Genomic DNA, 20819 nt, shown 5'->3' on the forward strand with positions numbered 1-20819 from the left:
AACAAAATTCGGTTGCGTGTTTTTTGTTAATAAGAGACTCTTTCTGCTGAAACGCTATCATCAATCCTTAATAATCTTATACTCTAAAGAGTTTTCTTGCATTACAGTTTGCAAACGACATGGGAATACAACGTAGATAGTATATATAATAAGCACTGGCGCAGTTTTCAGGTTTTAGTTCAGTTCGCGTGAATCAGCCTATTACAAAACAGGTATAAATTACAATTTAAATTACTTGCTTTTTTTGCACTTTGTGATCCAGTTTTGCTGTCGAGAGGGGTGGCCCGGGGGGGGGGGGGCAAGTAAATTTGAGTGCCCCCTGAGACCCTGCTCCCCACACACCGACATGCATCCACTCTAGCACACACTTCTGTCATAGACTTACACACTCATGTAAATTCACACACTTGCTAGATCTATCACACACACACTTGCTCTATCACACACACTAATTCTATCCTACAAATACTCACTCTAACGCATTTTCTTTTAATCACACACGCACACACATTCATTCTATCCCACACACTCGTTCTAACACACACTTGCTCTATCATAGACATCCTCATTCTATCACACACACTCACTCTAACACACACTTGCTCTATCATAGACATCCTCATTCTATCACACACACTCACTCTAACCCACACTTGCTCTATCATAGACATACTCATTCTATCACACACACTCACTCTAACACACACTTGCTCTATTATAGACATACTCATTCTATCACACACGCTGACACACACATGTGCCCTAGCACACTTAGTCTCTCTTCATAGCTGCTCACACAACCGCCCTATCACCATGGGGTCATGTAACATAAACCCACTGAGCTCTCGCCTCCGCAAGATATATTATAGCTGGGCAAGCAATGCCTGGCTGAGCCCTGGCTTGTCAAGAGAGATGGAGAACAAACCATAGCCAAGCCAATTCAAGCTTATCCCCTCGACTGGGATTTTGGTCCATATAGACACTCGCAAGTACTTTTCCCTTTTCTTGTGGGCAGCCCATCAGATATATATTATATTAAGGGAAACATCATTAAAGAAAAAAGAAACAACCTATCAACATGAACCAGCTTAATTTACCTAGTCGCTGAACTATATTCAGTCCACAAATTTACATTAACTATGTAGCGTTTCTTCCGAAATGTATTGTACCTGTCTAATCCCCAATTAATCAAAACCACTTTGCAAAAACCTTGCTGTGAGCTTATTATCTTAAAAAAAGTGTGTTTTAAAAAAAAAAAAATAAAGACCATGATTTCAATATCCTCTTAAAAGTTATTAATGAACCAGTTGGAAAAGTGCGGCTGCTGAACTAAGCTGTGGGGTACTCCAAAATCGTTATTTTAATGTATTGAATGTAATGAGTCTAATAGGAAAATCTCTGTGATCCCTACGATTAACCTTCTTTTTATGCAGGTCTAAAAATTGATTATTAAATTATTATATTATTATTATTATTATTATTATTATTATTATTATTATTATTATTATTATATTATTATTAATATTATAATTATAATAATAATATAATAATAATTATAATATTCTTATGCTTATATATTATATATATATTAAATTATTATAATATTATTATTAATATTATTATAATTATAATATAATAATTATAATATTCTTATTCTTATATATTAACATTATAATATTAGGTTATTATAATTCTATGTAGTAAAAACAAAAAAGGGCAAGGTGTTGTACTTGACCACAGGTGAGGCAGATTCCACGCACTGCTTTTTGTGATCAGAGGTGTATTTACCTTCAGCGAAGACCTAACCGATATGATGTCATATCCCAGAGCGCCACTTTTAAAGGGAGCATCAAAAATAGAATTTTGCACAATGACTTCTACTGAAATACAACATTCTTAACCCAATTAAAATGAATCGTCGCTGAAATACTAAACATTTCTGGTAAATATTACAAACCAATTAGTTTAAAAACCACTTCCTTCTCGGAATATCTTTTTTTAATATCTTTCTGAGCTAAAATAACTTGTAACCCCCATTTTTCAGCCTCCTAGAAAAGAGGGACACCACGGAAGGGATGGGGGGGCAAAGGGGGACGCTTGAGGGGTTTGCTATGGCACTTTCCTTCTAGAATTTAAGAGACATATTTGAAAGTGTTTTGGCTAGCCTTTGTGGAGCGGGGCATCCTTCGAATAAAGTGTTTTTTTTAGTATTTTTCTATAGTTGACACATCTGTGGGAATTACAAAAAATCAATTTCAGAAGATGAATAGGAACACCATGGTATTTTAAAATGCATTTTCTCATTACTTTGGATACTTTTTCATTATTTTAGAGTTTAAAGTTGCACCGAGATGATTGCTAGAAGAGTAAAGAGATTCCGGCCATCTTCAATTTCACGTATTTGACTTTCCTCAATTCCCTTTGGTTCTCTTTCCACTTCTATTTAACTTTTTCATTTTCTGAATGGTGTCTTAGGACTAGGTAAGGCTTTTCTATTTCTTTGGTCAATATAATCCAACTTTTGAGTCTATTCACTAAGGATCTAGTGGATGGGGTATAGATACAATCGTTGCAATCGTTGGCAGTCAATGGAGCCCATACACGTATCGATGGGCTCCATTTCCCATTTCCGCTTATATTATTTTTTAGACGTTCTGGAGTCTAATGGGTACCAGTCAGCCCGATGAAGCAGAATGGATAATTCTGTCTATAGGCATACCAGATATAAAAGGTACACATAATGTATCCCATTGATCCAGATTGAATCTTTCGTGACTGTCGAAATGATTTACAGTTACATGGTCAGATGGGCAATGTGGTTCAGCGGAGGTTTTAGACAATAAAAATGGTTTATGTAATAAGTAGAATTTTTGTGGAATACATAATGATTTAACAGCACAAGGAAATTCAAAATGATAATTCCAAGAATAGTTATTTTCTTTTATTAAGAAAATTTTAAAAGAAAAAGGGAAATATAGTGTCTATTTCTGTTTTGGCATTTAGAGTAAGTCCAAATATATCAAAACAACAGTTAAATGCGTGATCAGTTTTTTTTTTTATGAAATTGCTTTTATGATATGAATAACTGAAATGATCCATTGCAAAAAATAAATGATATCGTCTACAGCCAACTCCCATAGGTGTAAGACGCACTTACTCGAGTCTGACAAAGAGATAAACATATCTTAACCCCTTAAGGACAATGGGCGGTCCCAAAACCCATTGAAAACAATGCATTTTGAGCCCGTACATGTACGGGCTTTGTCATTAAGGGGTTAAACAGCTATAGGGAAGGGCAGCGTTGCTCTGTCGTAAGATCATTTTAACAGGAATCTAGAATGTTGACGTATCAATCGACAAGAATACAAGAAATACAAAATTGCATTCCTGCTCTCTGGAGACCAAGGGTCAGTAAGTGGAAAATTGCTCATGTGAATTCTACGAGCTATCAAACCCTCTAATCCATATTTCTAGAAGAAAAAAAAACATTGACTAGCTAAATTTTACATGTGCCTTTGGAGACAAAAAAATAAATAGTTACGAAAAAAAAAGCACATGAACTAGATGAATAAATATTTGGAGCACTCATAAATACATTATTTCTGTGATTTATTTCAATGCACGGGAGAAGCCAGAACGTCGGTCATTGTGACCTCTCTCGGGACTCTTTGGACAAATGGTTAAGTTCTAACGTCCACCCGTAGAATTAATTTTAGGTCATTGTTGTCCGAAGTTCCCAAGCAAGAAACAGATTCTAATTTCATTACATTGTAACAATTCTTTTCTCAGTGTTTTAATGGTCTTCATGTTTGTTGGCGTGGAGAATGGTGGAGAAGGGTATTTTTAACATCAGAGGTAACAATTCTAGTGGTTTATAGTTTTTTGGTAGTATAAAGTGAATTTTGATTATCCACCATTGTAGTCAAGGCCGGACTGGAGATCACAAGGCAGCCCTGGCACTTTAAGGCCAGTGGCCGTCTGGTGACGTAACTACAGCCGATGGGTGCCAATGGCCAGCGGCCCACAGGGCATTTGCCTGGTGCGCCAGATGCTCAATCTGGTTGAAGGTAATTCCACCAGCTGGACACTTATGATGGTCAAACCCTGGTGAGGTTTTTACGCAAGAGTTGAGTTGGCCCCCTCTCTTGTTAATAATAGAATTATGTTAAAACAGGAATGATCCGTTTTCATTCTAGCTGAGAAAACCAATTTTCACCTTTTCCTCTCTTTCCTTGCTATTATTAGTTCAAATGATTAATTTTAAGAGCGGTAACTTCTTCTCATGTCTCAGAACACAACCTCCAGCCCCGTTCCACCCATCTCACTGTACTTTGTGATACTTTCTGAATATGTTACATCTCGGGAAAAAGAAACCGTGCCTCTAATTATGTTAGTAAAAGGAAATCTATGCCATTTGCTTATTCTGCTCAGCGGGAAGGTTCACGAAGAACAGAGCTGATTTTCGCTTGTACGCTGCACTGTCAGTCAGTTTAGAAAATGCCAAGACGGTAATTAACACTGAAACATCAGTCTAGCAAAGTAGGTAGGATGGGATGAACACTCATTTGAGAGCATTTTGCACTTGCCATTGAATATCAAATTTCTCAAGTGGCACAAATGAGGAGAAAGCTAAATGGAAGACAAGCGGTTGAAGGACTTTAATTGCTTTTAAAGGAAACAAAAGTGTTCAAGAGAGGCAAGGTGAACTTGTCCCTTGAAAATTATTCCCTTGTCCTTACACCTTGTCAGTAGATATATAATGAAATATGCTACTGTATTCTTCAGCAAGTATGTTATTTGTATTTCATTACCTTCTACAAAACGTGCATTTTTGTAATTTCTGCTCACGCTGAGATCCACTGGCAGAGGACACTCATTACTTTAAACATAGATATACGAAGGCATGATAGGAAGTAGCGGTGGATTACTGGCTGAAGGACACGCATTCATTCACATTTATCAACAAAACAATGAAAATGTATCCAGCTTCCTAAACAGATACATTAAAGGGACAGTCATGTCATCTTTTAACAATGGCGGTAGGGCAGTCCTTAAGGTGCTACACTTGCTCTTGGTCCAATATATAAGGGTCTGCATTTTTTGTTCCTTTATGTAGGGTCTTCCTTGTAGACCGTATATGGGTCTGGATCACAGACTGCAATGGTAGACTGCGCCATACTGGGATTTAACCCCTTAATGACAAAGCCCGTACATGTATGGGCTCAAAATGCATTGTTTTCAAAGGGTTTAGGGACCGCCCATTGTCCTTAAGGGATTTAAAAAAAGATCTAACGTAGCGTACACTAGGATAGTATTTCTCTGTCACTACACTATTGGAACGTGTTCTAAATGTTTCTCCTCCTAACACCAACATAAGAGGCAATAAAGTGGAAGTGATTAATGATATGAACAAGGCGGCATTTAAATTTTTTTTAAATCCTATTTTAATGAGGGCGGGTAATGTAAACTTTGTGATATTAATTCTTAACAACGTGTCATAATTTCTTTTTAATCTGTTCTATAATAGTATATTTTTAGCTTTGCCATGGAGACCAACTACTTAGGCTGCTGTTGGTACTTATGGTTCTTCTGGTCATAAAGATTCTTCAGAAACACTCGAAATTCTACGATATCAATTATATGAATTATAAACAGTTTAACACATTTATAAAGGGTTAATAAAGGGGATTAAACGTGCAACTCATCAATTAATATTAATATTGGCATCTTGTTTGATATCATAGTAGACCCGAAGTGGCCACCTAGCAAACCGGGCAAAATGATGTCTAGTTGGAATGGACAACATGTAGATGATTTTATTTTAATAATTAACAGCCGTATGTTAAATACGTCACATCTGTTAAGTGTAAGATGTGTTACACATAAGCGTTTAATATCACTTGACAGATAAACAATACTCAAGGATGAAAGCACGGCGTTGTCATATAAAAATATTTTAATATTGTTAGTTAGCACTTATGGCTTTTGCTTTAATTGAGAGATTCCCTTCCAAAATGATTTTTCCAGTAGAATAATGAGACAAAGTAATATAGAAACATTATTCAATCATTTGGGAGAGGATTGTTACAATGTTTGCATCGTTCTACTGAAGGTCTGAGATCTTCTCAGTTAATGCTTGATAACAATACCAGTAATATCTAAGTAATCTGGTTGTAAATCCAACCCTCCCATGTATTCATTGTAAGGTATGGATGTACTGGTAAATATGGATTATCTAAAGGACAACATAGTCCTTACAATACTTTAGATCTCTCAGCCAAGTAGGCAGTGGTGTAACTACAGAGCTCCCCAGGGCTCACAACTGCGATGGAGCTTGTTCTTCTAGGGTCGTGATGATTTAAAATTGTTCAGAAATGGCCCTTCTGACCGGCAAAGGGCCCTCTCCAAACATTTTTGTAACCGGCACGGAGGGCCAGCAACACAACAGGGTCATGTTACGTTACATCACCGTGAAACCGAGACAGAATCAAATATACAGGAGGGGTAAGGAGTACCTGTCTTTGTATGTGAGCATGAATGTCTATGTATATGTAAATGTGATCATGAATGTCTATGTATAAGTGTACTATCATGAATATGTAAGTGTTTGTGTGTTAACATAGATGTGTATATGTAAGTGTTTGTGTGTAAGAATGTACGTGTAAGTGGTTTGAGATGGAGTGTGTGTTAGCATGAATGTGTAAGTGTTTGTGATATCAAATGAATGGATGTGTATGCATTGTATTAGCATGTGAGCATGAATGTGTATTCACATTACACGTGTGTGAATGTGTAATGTGTGTGTATGTGTTAGAATGTGTGTGTACATGTGTGTTAATGAGTACGAGTAAGTTTATGAGTGTCAGGATTTTTACATTTTTATAAGGGTGTTTAGGTTTGTGTGCCAGAGTGTATGTTGCAAGGGGCAAATAAGGCACAAACAAGCTGTTTGGGTGGAATAATGGCACAGACAAGCTGTCTGAGGGCAATGATGGCAAAGAACAAATGTTAGGCGACAAAGATGGCACAGAAAGAGTATCTGGGGGTTAGCGTGGCACAAACTGAAAGTCAAAGGATCAGGCATTGTGTTACAATGGACCTATAGATTACAGATTAGAATAATCAATAACAGAAAAAGAAATGTGGTTGATGACCAATATAAGATCTTTTTAAAGACAGTTGGCAAACAGAGCATTCTTTACTGATGGAAATTTTACGTTGAGGGCGATTCCTTTTATTGGGGCAACAAAGAGAAAGAGGTCAAATAATATAAGCTTTCAGGACCTTCTCTCCATCTCAACAAAACCCTATGTAATTTTGCATATTTTCCTATGTTGTCCCTATCATTACCTGGAACTAATTCAAAACTCCATGCTGCGCACTCTGACCTCAGAACGGCGAAGAATATTTTTCCCAGTTGTAAGAGATTTTTTTTTTTTTTCCCTCCGCTATGCCTTCAAATATTTGCAAAACACTTAATAAAGCCATCAAGATATCGTTGTTGTCAGATTTTATTTATACTGCAATATCAATAAGGTAATAAAACCAGAACGTAGTTCTGGTTTTTATGTAAATGTAATAAAAACGGAACATAAAAACATTTCATCAATACAAAAATAACATAAAATAGCAATTCGGTGTTCCAAGCAAGTGATTTTAAAGTAAGGAATGTTTACCTTTAAATTTTACTAGATAAAGAACACTAAATTTAAGGTCCATAAAGTTTTAAGGAAGTACATGGGCAGCTGATCAAGACGGCGCCGCAGACTCGAGGCATATGCACTAGAAAGTCACAGCTGTCGTCAAATTCGTTCGATGTTGGCCAAATAACATTTTTTTTCCCCCAGATGCGTTATTCCGCCAGGCACTTTCCGATGCCACGCTGCAATTTATGGCCCATTAGCTGGAATGGTCTTATAGAACAGAACTAATCAAAATGTATGGGTTTCGGCATTTTTCCAAGCAATGGGAGCGTTGGTGCCATTTGGATCAATGTAGCAAAAAAAAATGTGGGTAACAACACAGAAAAATTACCATTTTTACATAGGGACAATGTAAGCATTTTGAGATTTTTAAACGGGAACGCTCAACACCCTGCTTAATATATTTTTTATAAAAAACACGTATAAAAAAGGTACAAAAGTAATACACACTACGTCAGGGGAGGGCTGGCAGCCTAAGGCCTGGGGGGCAAGTCACGTGAAGTGGCTCCGCCCCCTCGCACTCACCTTTCACCCCTCACCTTTCAGACTGCTGGAAAACTGATCTAAACGGCTGCTGGGTGCTGATGCCACCGGCCGGAGCTACTTTAATCCTTTTTTTTATTTATTTAATATGCCGGATCGGCTTGCCATATTCAAAATAAATAAATAAAGAATTAAAGTGGCGCCGGCCGGCAGCATCAGCACCCAGCGGCCGCATAGTGATGGGAGCAGAGTGAGGGGTGAAAGGTGAGTGCGAGGGGGCGGAGCTTTCACCCCTCACGCTGCTCCCATCACTTGGCGGCCATCGCATACGGCTGCTGGGTGCTGATGCCGCCGGCCGGCGCTGCTTTAATACTTTTTTTTTTTCATTTAATAGCCGATCCGGCTTGCCATATTACATTTTAAAAAAACGTATTAAAGTAGCGCTGGCCGGCGGCATCAGCACCCAGTGGCCGTTTAGATTATATTTCGGGCGGCCTGGGGGGCAATTGCCCCCCTGCCCCCTGGCCCATCTTAAAACCTTCTTAAATCAATAATGTTACCGTCCTTTTATATTTGACTCAAGTAATCACCTGTCCATGAACCCTTCTGTCTTCTCCTCGTCGCATGGAGGAACTTTGTGTTTCCAGCTCACTGCTTCACCGACCTACTAAGCTTAAAAAACACTAAATTCTATACTGACTACACAACAATACCCAAAAAAAAATATAAATCTAGGGTCGTTCCTCTATAAGGAAAAACAGAACTAAATTAGGAGCTTTAAAAAGAATGAAATACTGAGATGGATGGACTGTGTTTGAACGCATCATCAGTTTGCAAGCAGTCTAACCGTGTAGAAGGGTAAGAAACACAACAGATTTTAGGAATATAATGCAATACACCAGTGTCTAGACGCTTTGTTAACTCTAATGACCGGAGGCAATATACCAGAGAACATGAATTGGGTCCATCTGTGCCTTTTTTTTCTCCGTAAGAACTGCCAAACGTACCTAAGGTCTCTTGAAAGTAAACAATGTGAAAACAGTGCGATCGGCTCGGATACGAGACTCGAACAAGATCCCCGAAGTCTAACTGGAAGTCAGTTCTGCCCTTTCGGAATCAGCGGAAACACCGGGCTCTGTTCCTGTCCTGAACAACCGCTCTGCACGCAGCGGAATGCTTTGTTACGTATAATACGACAATAAATGAGCTTAATAACAGCAAGACAATCGGATTAAAGGAAAGGTCCCATGGAAAATATTTATCTCCTTGAACATAAACCCCAGCGCTGTATGCAGTAATAACCCCCCAGCGCTGTATACAGTAATATAACCCCCCAGTGCTGTATACAGTAATATAACCCCCAGTGCTGTATACAATAATAATCCCCAGTGCTGTATACAGTAATATAACCCCCAGTGCTGTATACAATAATAATCCCCAGTGCTGTATACAGTAATAACCCCCAGCGCTGTATACAGTAATATAACTCCCAGCGCTGTATACAGTAATAACCCCTAGCGCTGTATACAGTAATATACCCCCCAGCGCTGTATACAGTAATATAACCCCCCAGCACAGTATACAGTAATAACCCCCCAGCGCTGTATACAGTAATATAACCCCCAGTGCTGTATACAGTAATATAACCCCCAGCACTGTATACAGTAACCCCCCCAGTACTGTATACAGTAATAACCCCCAGCGCTGTATACAGTAATATAACCTCCAGCACTGTATACAGTAATATAACCCCCAGCACTGTATACAGTAATAACCCCCAGCACTGTATACAGTAATATAACCCCCAGCACTGTATACAGTAATATAACCCCCAGCGCTGTATACAGTAATATAACCCCCAGCGCTGTATACAGTAATAAACCCCCAGCGCTGTATACAGTAATATAACCACCAGCGCTGTATACAATAACCCCCCCAATGCTTTATACAGTAATAACCCCCCCCCAGCGTTATATATACAGTAACAATTTCCAGTGCTGTATACAGTAATAACCCTCAGCGCTAGATATATAGTAATACCCCCAGCGCTGTATTCAGTAATGTAGGTCAGCCATTGTTAAGTTCTACGAAAATGAGTATTTACTCTAACTTCATGTTTGTACACTCATGCAATCCATGAGGTCCGAATACCATAATCTTACTTCTCAGGTTCATCGGAGTCGAACATGATACTAATTTGTGCAACGAACCCGGTATTTTGCATCTGCTAGACAATGAAAATATAGAAATCAGTATGAATTAATATCACAAAATGTAATTAATTAATTACGCATGCAGGAAGAACATTTTTATTATCTTCATTTTAGGAGACAGTTTTACCGTACCCTAATTAGGCGATCCAGATGTTCAGCCTACATTTCGTATGGAAACAACTTCACGTATCCTCTCCTCTATTCTTTGGGCGCCTTAGGCAAAGTTCTTTAAAAATCTGTTCTCGCACGAAGCCACGCATGAGTATTCGGGACAGTAATACACTAGAAACTGAGTTTCCATACAACAATGCTGCTAGTCTAATGTATAACAATCACTATCTTCTAGATTGTAAGCTCTTTCGACCAGGCGCCTCTTCACATTTTGTTTCCATAAATATACCGTATTGGCTCGGATATAGGCCGCCCCCGTATATAGGCCGCCCCCTAAAAGTTTGGTGCTTTTTTAAAGAAAAAGTTTTTTTCTTTTAAAAAAAGCACCAAAAAAACATGCTGCCACTCTGCCCCCCCCGAGATATGCTGCCACTCTGTCCTCTCCCCCCCCGAGATATGCTACCACTGTCCCCCCCCGATATATGCTGCCACTGTCCCCCCCCGTGATATGCTGCCACTCTGCCCCCCCCCCGAGATATGCTACCACTGTCCTCCTCGCCCCCCCCGACTTACCGGAGCAGACTCCCGGGTGTCTTGCGGGGCCGGCGGGGGACATCTACGCAATACGCGTATACAACTTCCGGTGCCGGCACATCCAGTGCCGGCACCGGAAGTTGTATTGCGTAGATGTCCCCCACCGGCCCCGCAAGACACCCGGGAGTCTGCTCCGGTAAGTCGGGTAAGATGTTGCGTAGAGGCTGTCTGAGCGTATCGGAGAGTAGGATGCAGGTCCCCTGGGTCCCCTGCACCGCTGCGGGGGATCTGTATCCTAACCCCGCTGCCTGCCCGGCGCCCGGGACTGCATGTCCCGGGCGTCGGGCGCTAGACCCCGAATATAGGCCGCACCCCCACTTTAAAGACTTAAAGTGGGGGGGAAAAGTGCGGCCTATATTCAAGCCAATACGGTATATATATTGCGGGGAACCGCTTGATTTGTCCTGCTTACCCGTTGTACAGCGCTGTGCAATATGATGGCGCTATATAACTCAGTAGATAACGTACAACATGAACAAAAATAATATTTTAATTATCGGATTTCATATTAAAATAGCATAAATATGTAAAATATTTACTTTACCATAAAGGATGATCTAAAAGCTGTCTATCATCCTTAGTTAAATGTATTTAAATTAAGCGTAGGTTCAATACATGGTTAGGGCATAGTCTTTTTTTTTATTTTATTTTTTTAACATAAATGCATATTTTAATTATCGGATTTCATATTAAAATAGCATAAATATGTAAAATATTTACTGTAGAATAATGGATGATCTAAAAGCTATCTATCATCCTAATTTAATTGTATTTAAATTAAGCGTAGGTTCAATACATGGTTAGGGCATAGTCTTTTTTTTTTTTTTTTTTTTTTTAACATAAATGCAGGCGCTTTTTCTGCATTCCAGACTCAGACATCGTTATCCGTGAGAGTGCCTTTAATGGAACCGCTATAAATTCTCCCCGTAATGCAGAGAGAAATCATCGGAATCCAAGAGGGAACATGTTTCCTTTGGAAGTCAAATCAAAAGAATGTTTTCAAAGGTGTGATAATCGCTGGTAACATTAAAACTAGAGTTAAGTATTTTGTATGTCAAGTGAGGTCTCCGGTTTGGTAATAGTGATTTTTTTTTTCTCGCCTTTGGGCTTTAAAAGCATCAAAATTCCTCTGAGTATAGATTTGATTCAAATGTAGATTCTACCTCGGAGATGCTTATGACAGCGTCCAAAGGTTAGCTTAAAATGCTTTAGCTTAACCCCTTAATGACAAAGCCTGTACATGTACGGGCTCAAAATGCATTGTTTTCAATGGGTTTAGGGACCGCCCATTGTCCTTAAGGGGTTAATGTACTGTGTACCTTAACAACATTCTATAAATCGACCTTTAGAGCTTTCCTTGTTTTACCCCATTTTTTTGTACATCATTTTTTCGTGCCAAGTGTCGGAGATATTTTTTTATTTTTTTTTTCATTTTTTTGGTACTACAATTTTTTTTTTCAAATACATTGCGAAATGAGACCCATGCTGAGATCAACGAGATAAAGATTTAAAGGGCTGTACTTTAAGTGCTTTACAATACATTAACCCAATGTTCCTGGACACGAAGAAAGGTGGACACTCGGAGACGAATTCATTTTCTGCAGGAAATACATTAACAGCCGCTCTTCCAGGTTTCCCGGCATCACGCTGAGCGCATGAAATAAGCAGTAGGAACCCTCCTCAGCGGGAAGGCAGAAAATAATTACAATATTCATACGGCGCAGGGTACAATGAAAGGAGTTTGGAGTTATTTTTTCTGAACTTTTTCCGCTTGGCCAGTCCCCTGTTCTTAAACTATTCATTTAATAAACATAAAATCTTTCTTAATCAAAAGGTAAACGGGACATAATATAGAAAAATAGAGATATAGAAGACTAAATGCAATATAGGTGTTTGTAAGTATCCAATAAAGCAACAAAAGGCTATATATTATTCAATGATTAATAGATTTTTTATGAAATTCTAAAGAATTATTAAAGTATATATATATATATATATATATATATATATTGTGCTAAAACAACTATAAAAAAACAACTTAAGTAATATAAAAAAAGAATTTAAAAAAGACAGTATTATAGAATAAATCGTATGTACGTAATATAATATAAAAATAATAGAATAGTATATTTAGTGGATTAAAGTATGTTTTTTTAACACATTTAAAAAAATAAAAAGTGTAGCTTGTGGCTTACATGTTTCATGTGATTGTAATGGAGTTGGTGTTGGAGATCTCAGATGTACATGAAGAATTTCCAAAATGTCTATGATGTCTAGGAAGCTAATGTGAGCGTGCGTCTTGCCCTGTGAACTTGGTCCACTAAAAGGAATACAGTGGGACCAGAACAGTAATATCTAAATGCTACAGAATCGAAGGAAATTGTGTTGCCATTTTCTGTTCCACGACACAATTTATATATTTTTTTTTCAATAATGTTTACATTTCTTTCACCTTTTTGTGTTTAAAGTTTGTCAAAGGATGTGCCTTTTTCTACTACTTTTCTACTCAATTTCACAAATCGAGAAGGCCATATTGCATCAATTTCATTTGGACTACCTAACAAAAATATCAGTTCTGCTTTAAAAACACTAAAATATGTGGCCCTTAGCATTTAAAAGCAGCATGCAGTTGGGCAGAAACATTATTTTCTTGTTTATGTATAAATATCTTGCTAAAACATATTGTTTTTGGTAAAATACTTTCTAAATAACTAAAATATCAAAAAAAAAATGGATAGTGCTTAATCCAGATCTTCCCATTTTCTACGTTTTGCAATGGTATTTAGAATTTATCTACTAAAAGTTCTATTTGTATTAGACAGCATATTATTAGTGTACAATGGGAGCAGCCATGTTAACTTCCTGTTTCCAGTTTTTAACTTCCTGTTCTTGGGGTCTGCGCCATCTTTCCTTCCTGTTAATGTATCTATACGCCCTGTCGTTAAGTTGCTGATTGTTGCTGATTGTCTCAACATTGCACGCAAATTATCTATTATACATAACCCTCAATATTTGCAGCAATATGAATTGAGTTGAAATCGCTTTAAATCTGTACATTTGTTTTAGATAAAAACATTATTTTATTTACCCAGTTATCTGTAATAAAAATAGTGGCTTTTAAATGCTCTTTTATTGTCAGACACGGTGATTCTTCAGTTCTAAATTATATATTTCCCCAATGCAGCTGTTCTTTCACTAAGTACATACAGGCTTTCGCTTGAGTACTATAATTTTTGTTTCAAGCCACTAAGAAACATCTAGCAGAGCTGAAGAGAACATTTTTGTTTTTAGTTTTATATGTGAACTGTAAAAAAAATAAAAAATAATAATAGAATCCTAAAAAACACTTTTAGAAGCCTATTAGAAATGTTGCCTTTGTAGTCTGGCTGTATTATTCTACAGTTACATAAAATGCTATACATGTTTTATAAAAGTTAGAATATATTTAGATATTGTTATGCAATAATTTATTAGTAAAGGCATTACATTTGAGCCTCTCTATTACATTATATATGGGGTTTTTGTGTACAAATAGTAAGTGGACAAAAAAAATTAAATCATTATTAATTAATAATTAATTTACATTGCCAAATCTCAAGATTGTATCGGTTTGTCTTAGTCTGTCAATTCTAGTCTTGTCAGACCCCTTGAATATATGTATTGTATTAAGCGCTGCGTAAACTGTTGGCGCTATATAAATAAAAGATAATAATAATAATAATAATAATAATAATAATAATAATAATAATAATAATAATCAACAATGCGTCTTTACATGATTTGGACAGACAACCAAGCCTTTTGAAGTATAAATTAACAATTTTATATAGAAGTATAATCCAACAACCTTTGTTATGGAACAGACTGAATGGTTCCTCTGTCCTGTTCTAAGAACCGTGGGCTAAGCAGGTTGAAAATGGGTGGAAATTGGTACTTTCCGTCCCTACCATTGGAAAACCATGAAGCTTTGTGATATGTGTCAAGTGGCCGCTCATGACATTATAATGCAGCCAACCCTTGGAACATTAATAGAAGTGAGAAGGGCCTTGTGGCCTTATTACTCCAGACTCCAAGTTGTCCCACCCCTTATTGCAAGCCACGGCCAGCATTATTAAAATAATTTACTCAATCTGAAAATCATTGGTTTTATTGTATGTTTATTTTGTATGCTCCAAATTGCCAAATTGGACAGCAGCTTTTCATAAAATGGTCCAGCTGTTAGAATTATCAGATATGGGGTCAAAGTTAGCTTTTTGTGCCCTAAAATAATTTTCATGAAGGAATATCCAACACATTTTGCAGATAATATTCTGTAAATTATAAATAATGTATAACATGCCTTTACCTTGTTGGCCTTACATTTATATTTTGGAAACATAACACTTTATAGTTGCTAGGATATTTTAGTAGCTAACGTCGTCCTTGTAGTAATTGTTGATGTTTTTATATTTTCTGAATATTTATATTTTTAAAAAAACAACTTTAGAAGAAAAATAAAGTTGTGCAGTGAAACCAAAGAAAATATAATGTTCCCCGAGACCAAATTATGTTTTTCATGGTATAGATTATTGTCAGTTCATCAAAAAGTAGAAATTTAGTATATTAAATATAAATTCTAGAAATATGCGTATCGTGAATATGATAAACGAATACCTTCTGAAGCCACCGGTTAAAGTCACAACAGCATCGGGAACCAGTTTCCATACAATGTCCTTTACAAGCTTGTCGACGGCGTAGGCCTCTGTCTTCGATACCAAGCTAACAATATCGTCATAATAAAGAAATCCTGAAAGTCAGAAATGTAAATGGAAAGATGGTTGGGAAACGTATTTTTAAAAACAAACTTTTTTTAAATATTAAAATATTAAAATATTTTTGGTGATAAAGCACTAATTTCGACTTTTTTTTTTTAACCAAAATCAATCCTCATGCTGGGTTTTTATAGTTTCCTTATGTATGGAAAAAATATCTATAAATCTTTAGTATTGTTAATCCTGAAAAGGATTTACCAAATTTCTGCATTTTTGTTAACTTTATATCTTGGTTGTTTTTTATTTCTTCTAGGGTTCGAAATCCCATTCTGTACCATTTCTCTGCCGTTTTCAGACCAACTCCAAACACAGAAGTAAATAACTGTAAATAAAAAAATAAAAAAGTTAATAAAAAAAAAGAAATGTAAGCATACATACAAAACATAAAAATCTCTATATATCAAAGATAAAAAAAAATATATTAAATGTTACCATACAGGGACACCGAGTGGGTTACTATCATAAAAAAACCATATTAAAGAACATGTAAAATATTGCAAAGAATGTAAAAGGATCCATATAGATCATACATACATGAAACACACAAATAGATATATTCAGTGTAGGTAATTAAAATAAAAAAAATCAACTTAGGGTTTCTTTTTCTAAGTTTTCTTCTTTCTTTGTGGCATTTGAAGAAAAAGATCACAGTATAGTGACCTCTGTATATTATGCAGTAAATGTCATGTCTCTGACACTGGACCTCTTAACCTTAAACTGGTTCCAATCAGAAAAACACGTATTTCTACTCAACAGCTGGCCCCAACTATAACCCCCATCAAAGTGCTTTTCTCTTTCCGGTGTTCGTTGGCTGTTTTCTATGCATCTAAACCATCCATAAAATGGCTATTGTTCAGCTGCACTCACTTTTCCTGTATAAGTGTATCTGGCTGTAAATCCTGACTATACTTTGTTTATTGCAAATTTAATTTAAAAAAATGAATTTTTAATTTTTTTTATGTTATTGTGCATACTGTATATAGCTGAAAACGGCATTATTTAGTATAGTGTAAACTGTAAATAACTAAAAGTGAATTAAAATATAATTTCCTATTTTAACCATTGCCTTGGTCTATTTATGTTGTAGATAATAATGAAATTATAGTATTATTATTATTATTATTATTATTATTATTATTATTATTATTGTAAATTATGTAAAAAAAATCTACCTAATCTGCCATTAAAAAAATGTATCGTTAAAGTAAGGACAACCCTTGTAACTGGAAATAAAATATAGTATGATGTTATTTAGGCTGTATGCCTCTGGAATTCTGACACCTTTCTATGTAATTTAATTACATTTTTGGGCAATTTTCCTTCTTGTACCAGAAGCTAGGAAGCATTTCTCTTGACTCTTCTGATTGTAATGTGGGCAAGTTATCTTGTAAAAGATTCCTTTACTGGGATCATTTTCTGCTGTTGAATGATTGTCTGTCCCAATTATTTTTTTCCCAAAAAAGTGGGTTTTTCCAGGTAACTTTCAAAGGTTGGTGGGGAAATTTTAGGAGAGATGTGCTGAATATTTGCATTAACTGTTACTCTAACTTTGTAACATCATAGTTCATTGTCCTTTGGAAGTCCAGTGGAGGTGAGGGACATTAATGTATCCAAGACCAATGTTAAGTCGACAAAAACACACATAAAATATAGGCATAAAAAGCAGTCAATTTTCGGCCAATTGAGGCAAATTGAACGAGACAAATTCTGAAAGATGACAGATCTGCATTTAAATTGTCCATCGTCTCCTTCATATATATTATATAAACAGATATGTGCATCAACAGTTGTAATTCTATGTAATTTAACTGGATAGGGCAATCTTTACTGTACATAGCAGCTGCTATATCTGTAATTAATGTAACAATTTGTATTTTTAATAGGTCATTTGCAATGTAATTATGTAGCCAATTATAAAATACTTGGAAACATGTGAAATCTCATTGTATCACATTCACGAGATAAAATAACTGTAATTGTTGCTGTAGGACTCTATAGCGAAAATCCAGTGAAGCATGGACAGCCGTGAGTGAACGTTGGTTGTTAAAGGGACTCTTAACCCCTTAAGGACAATGGGCGATCCCTAAACCCTTAGAAAACAATGCATTTTGAGCCCCATACGGGCTTTGTCATTAAGGGGTTAATCAATCGCATTCCCTTACATATGATCGGGGAAAGGTCCCTTTGCATTTTCGTGGGGTCCCCCACTGAAAAAATATGGGGATTCTGCATATACAGCGCTGGGGGTCAGTATACAGAACTGAGGGTTATTACTATATACAGCGCTGGGGGTCAGTATACAGAACTGGGGGTTATTACTATATACAGCACTGGAGGTCAGTATACAGAACTGGGGGTTATTACTATATCCAGCGCTGGAGGTCAGTATACAGAACTGGGGGTTATTACTATATACAGCACTGGGGGTCAGTATACAGAACTGGGGGTTATTACTATATACAGCGCTGGGGGTCAGTATACAGAACTGGGGGTTATTGCTATATACTACAGCGCTGGGGGTCAGTATACAGAACTGGGGGTTATTGCTATATACAGCGCTGAGGGTCAGTATACAGAACTGGGGGTTATTACTATATACAGAGCTGGGGGTCAGTATACAGAACTCATGTAGAAAAATATTTTTCCATGGGATTTCCCCGTTAAGCATAACTTTATCGATGAGTCTGGAAGAGTAGCAAAGAATGTTGTCAATATAATAGACATTCAATCTGTATTATGAATGTACTTCTCAAATGCGGTTGGCATGGTTCCAAAAAAGCATTTTTTTGCACCAAAAGATTGTTACTTCTGTACCGAAATAAAATATATTATACCTGATATAGTTTTATTTCTACGCTCTGAATCAATATGTATGATGAATAATCATTGAATGCAATTCTTTTTTTTCTGTTATTTCGGCTACTACACTATCCATTAATATTGAATAGGATTTGAAACATATTCCTACATATATATGTTTGTACTTTTTTATTAAACGAGATTTATATCATCTATTTGTAATTATTTTCTATGTGTTATGAAGAGGTTGAAGTATCGTGCGGAATTTCATTAACTTTAGATGAATAGAGGAAGATATTGAAAATACTTGTATCAAAATATGGAATCGTCCATATAATAGATTCCATTAAAGCAATATCTGAAATTAGAAATTAATATCATTTTAGTATTTATTTAGTGAAGTAGTCTATAATTAAATGTTCCTTTTTATCATGAAAATGCTGCGGAATCGTGCAAAATGAATTTTCATAAACCTACAGTTTTTAGACCAAGCTTTAATTAAACAAATATGGCATTTGGTAGAATCTAGCTATAAATTCTTTAAAAATGCCATTATGCCACGATCCCAAATACAATTCGCCTTCAGATGCCCTGTAATAAGTGCTGTCAATGATGGTTTTGCATAAAGGGTGACTCTGGTGCAAAGTGGTCTTATCGCCATAGCAACCCATGGAATTGTCCTTTCTAAGACCAATTTTCCCAACTGGGTCACATCGTCAGAATTACTTTTTAGACATAATAATGCATTTACTGTAATGTTCATGAATCATTCATAGAGGTTAAAAAGAAAGGTTTCTACCGCCTTTGATTTTTTCATGCACTCAGCTGCGATGTTATAAAATATTTTATAGAATATAGAAAAAAAGAAAAAGCCGCTGAAAGCCAGCATTTTGAATTTTCATACAGAACACTGGAAAGTTAACTTTCGCGAGAAAAAAATGGACTTATGCTTAAACAGTAATTACATATGTTTAAAAAGGACTGATTCATTTCCAGCGGGAGACGTCTTGATTCTAGCCTTCTGGAAAAGAAAGGTGGCTGATTAAACATTAAAAGTAGACATAAAACCGCTTGACCTTATAGGAAAACTCATGGGATTCTCTGAAAAAGATGAAATAACTTGAAAGCGTGACATGTGCAGTCGAGTTAAGTGTTTATGGCTGTAGGACTGATGTTAAGCCCCATCTCTTTTGTCCCATGTGGCGCCACCTAGTGGCCGTGTATATACCACTAAAAAAAACAGCCTCCGCGAAGCATGATAAAAAGGCTTTGGGCTGGAAGACTGATTATTTCTTATTTATAATGGGAAAATGTTGGCAAACCGTGACTAGTGCTGTATATAAACTCTGTTTATAAATATCAATGTAGTTTAATCTACCCTGGATGAGACATCTGGAACTTCAGGTAAAGATTTCCATTAGGTGGGCTTTAGGCAGGGGAGCAATAGCCACATGCACTACTCTATTTCATTATTTTAGTCCATGACCTGAAACATATTTGGGAGGTTTAGTTGTCATTCCTCATATGACCACCAGGGTGTATAGCATAACATCTTCTCCACTATGACTGGATCCTTACTGTGCTCTGTTTAACATGAATCCCTTTTACGTGGGAGTGTATCGTATGTTGTCTGCCAAATGTAGTTTTGGCTACTTTATTACTAGTTGTTGACCCTTAAGCCTGGGGTCATTAGGCCTTCCCTGATCTGTATATTTCTAAGTCATAGGCTGTAAACTTATGCAGAGTTTTTACTATGTATCAAAATTGTGTCTTTCTTATTGTTTGTGTTATTTTATTCATGCTAAAATAATTTTGTGTAGCGGAAAAAGAAACAAAACTAAATGCCTTTAAAAATACCTTAAATGCTTTATAACGCTCCCCGTTGGTCACCTCTTGGACCGTGGAGCACTTCCCATCTTCAAGAATTTCCTATGCATGAAAACAGCACCTTAGTAAAAAGTGTAGTATATACCCAAATAAAAATATACACATTCTTATCATTTTCAATAAATGACATTTACGCAATTTATTACTAGATTTATTTAAATTTGCTAAAATTAGTAAACATTTTTGTCTATATGTTTTTTTTTCTCTGGCACCTGATA

The 20819-nt window shown here is 36.4% G+C and overlaps 1 protein-coding gene across 1 annotated transcript in view; it reads right to left on the minus strand.

The window, feature by feature from the left end:
- The window catches only part of DNTT (DNA nucleotidylexotransferase), a 73013-nt gene that overhangs the window by 32505 nt on the left and 19689 nt on the right, over positions 1–20819 (minus strand). The window contains exons 5-7 of the mRNA XM_053450058.1: positions 20572–20643; positions 16114–16237; positions 15758–15890 (exon numbers count right to left, since the gene is read on the minus strand). Of these exons, the coding sequence (XP_053306033.1) occupies positions 15758–15890; positions 16114–16237; positions 20572–20643 (329 nt within the window). The remainder of the gene's footprint in view (positions 1–15757; positions 15891–16113; positions 16238–20571; positions 20644–20819) is intronic.

This window comes from Spea bombifrons, chromosome 11, assembly GCF_027358695.1.
Source record: "Spea bombifrons isolate aSpeBom1 chromosome 11, aSpeBom1.2.pri, whole genome shotgun sequence".
NCBI lineage: Eukaryota > Metazoa > Chordata > Amphibia > Anura > Pelobatidae > Spea > Spea bombifrons.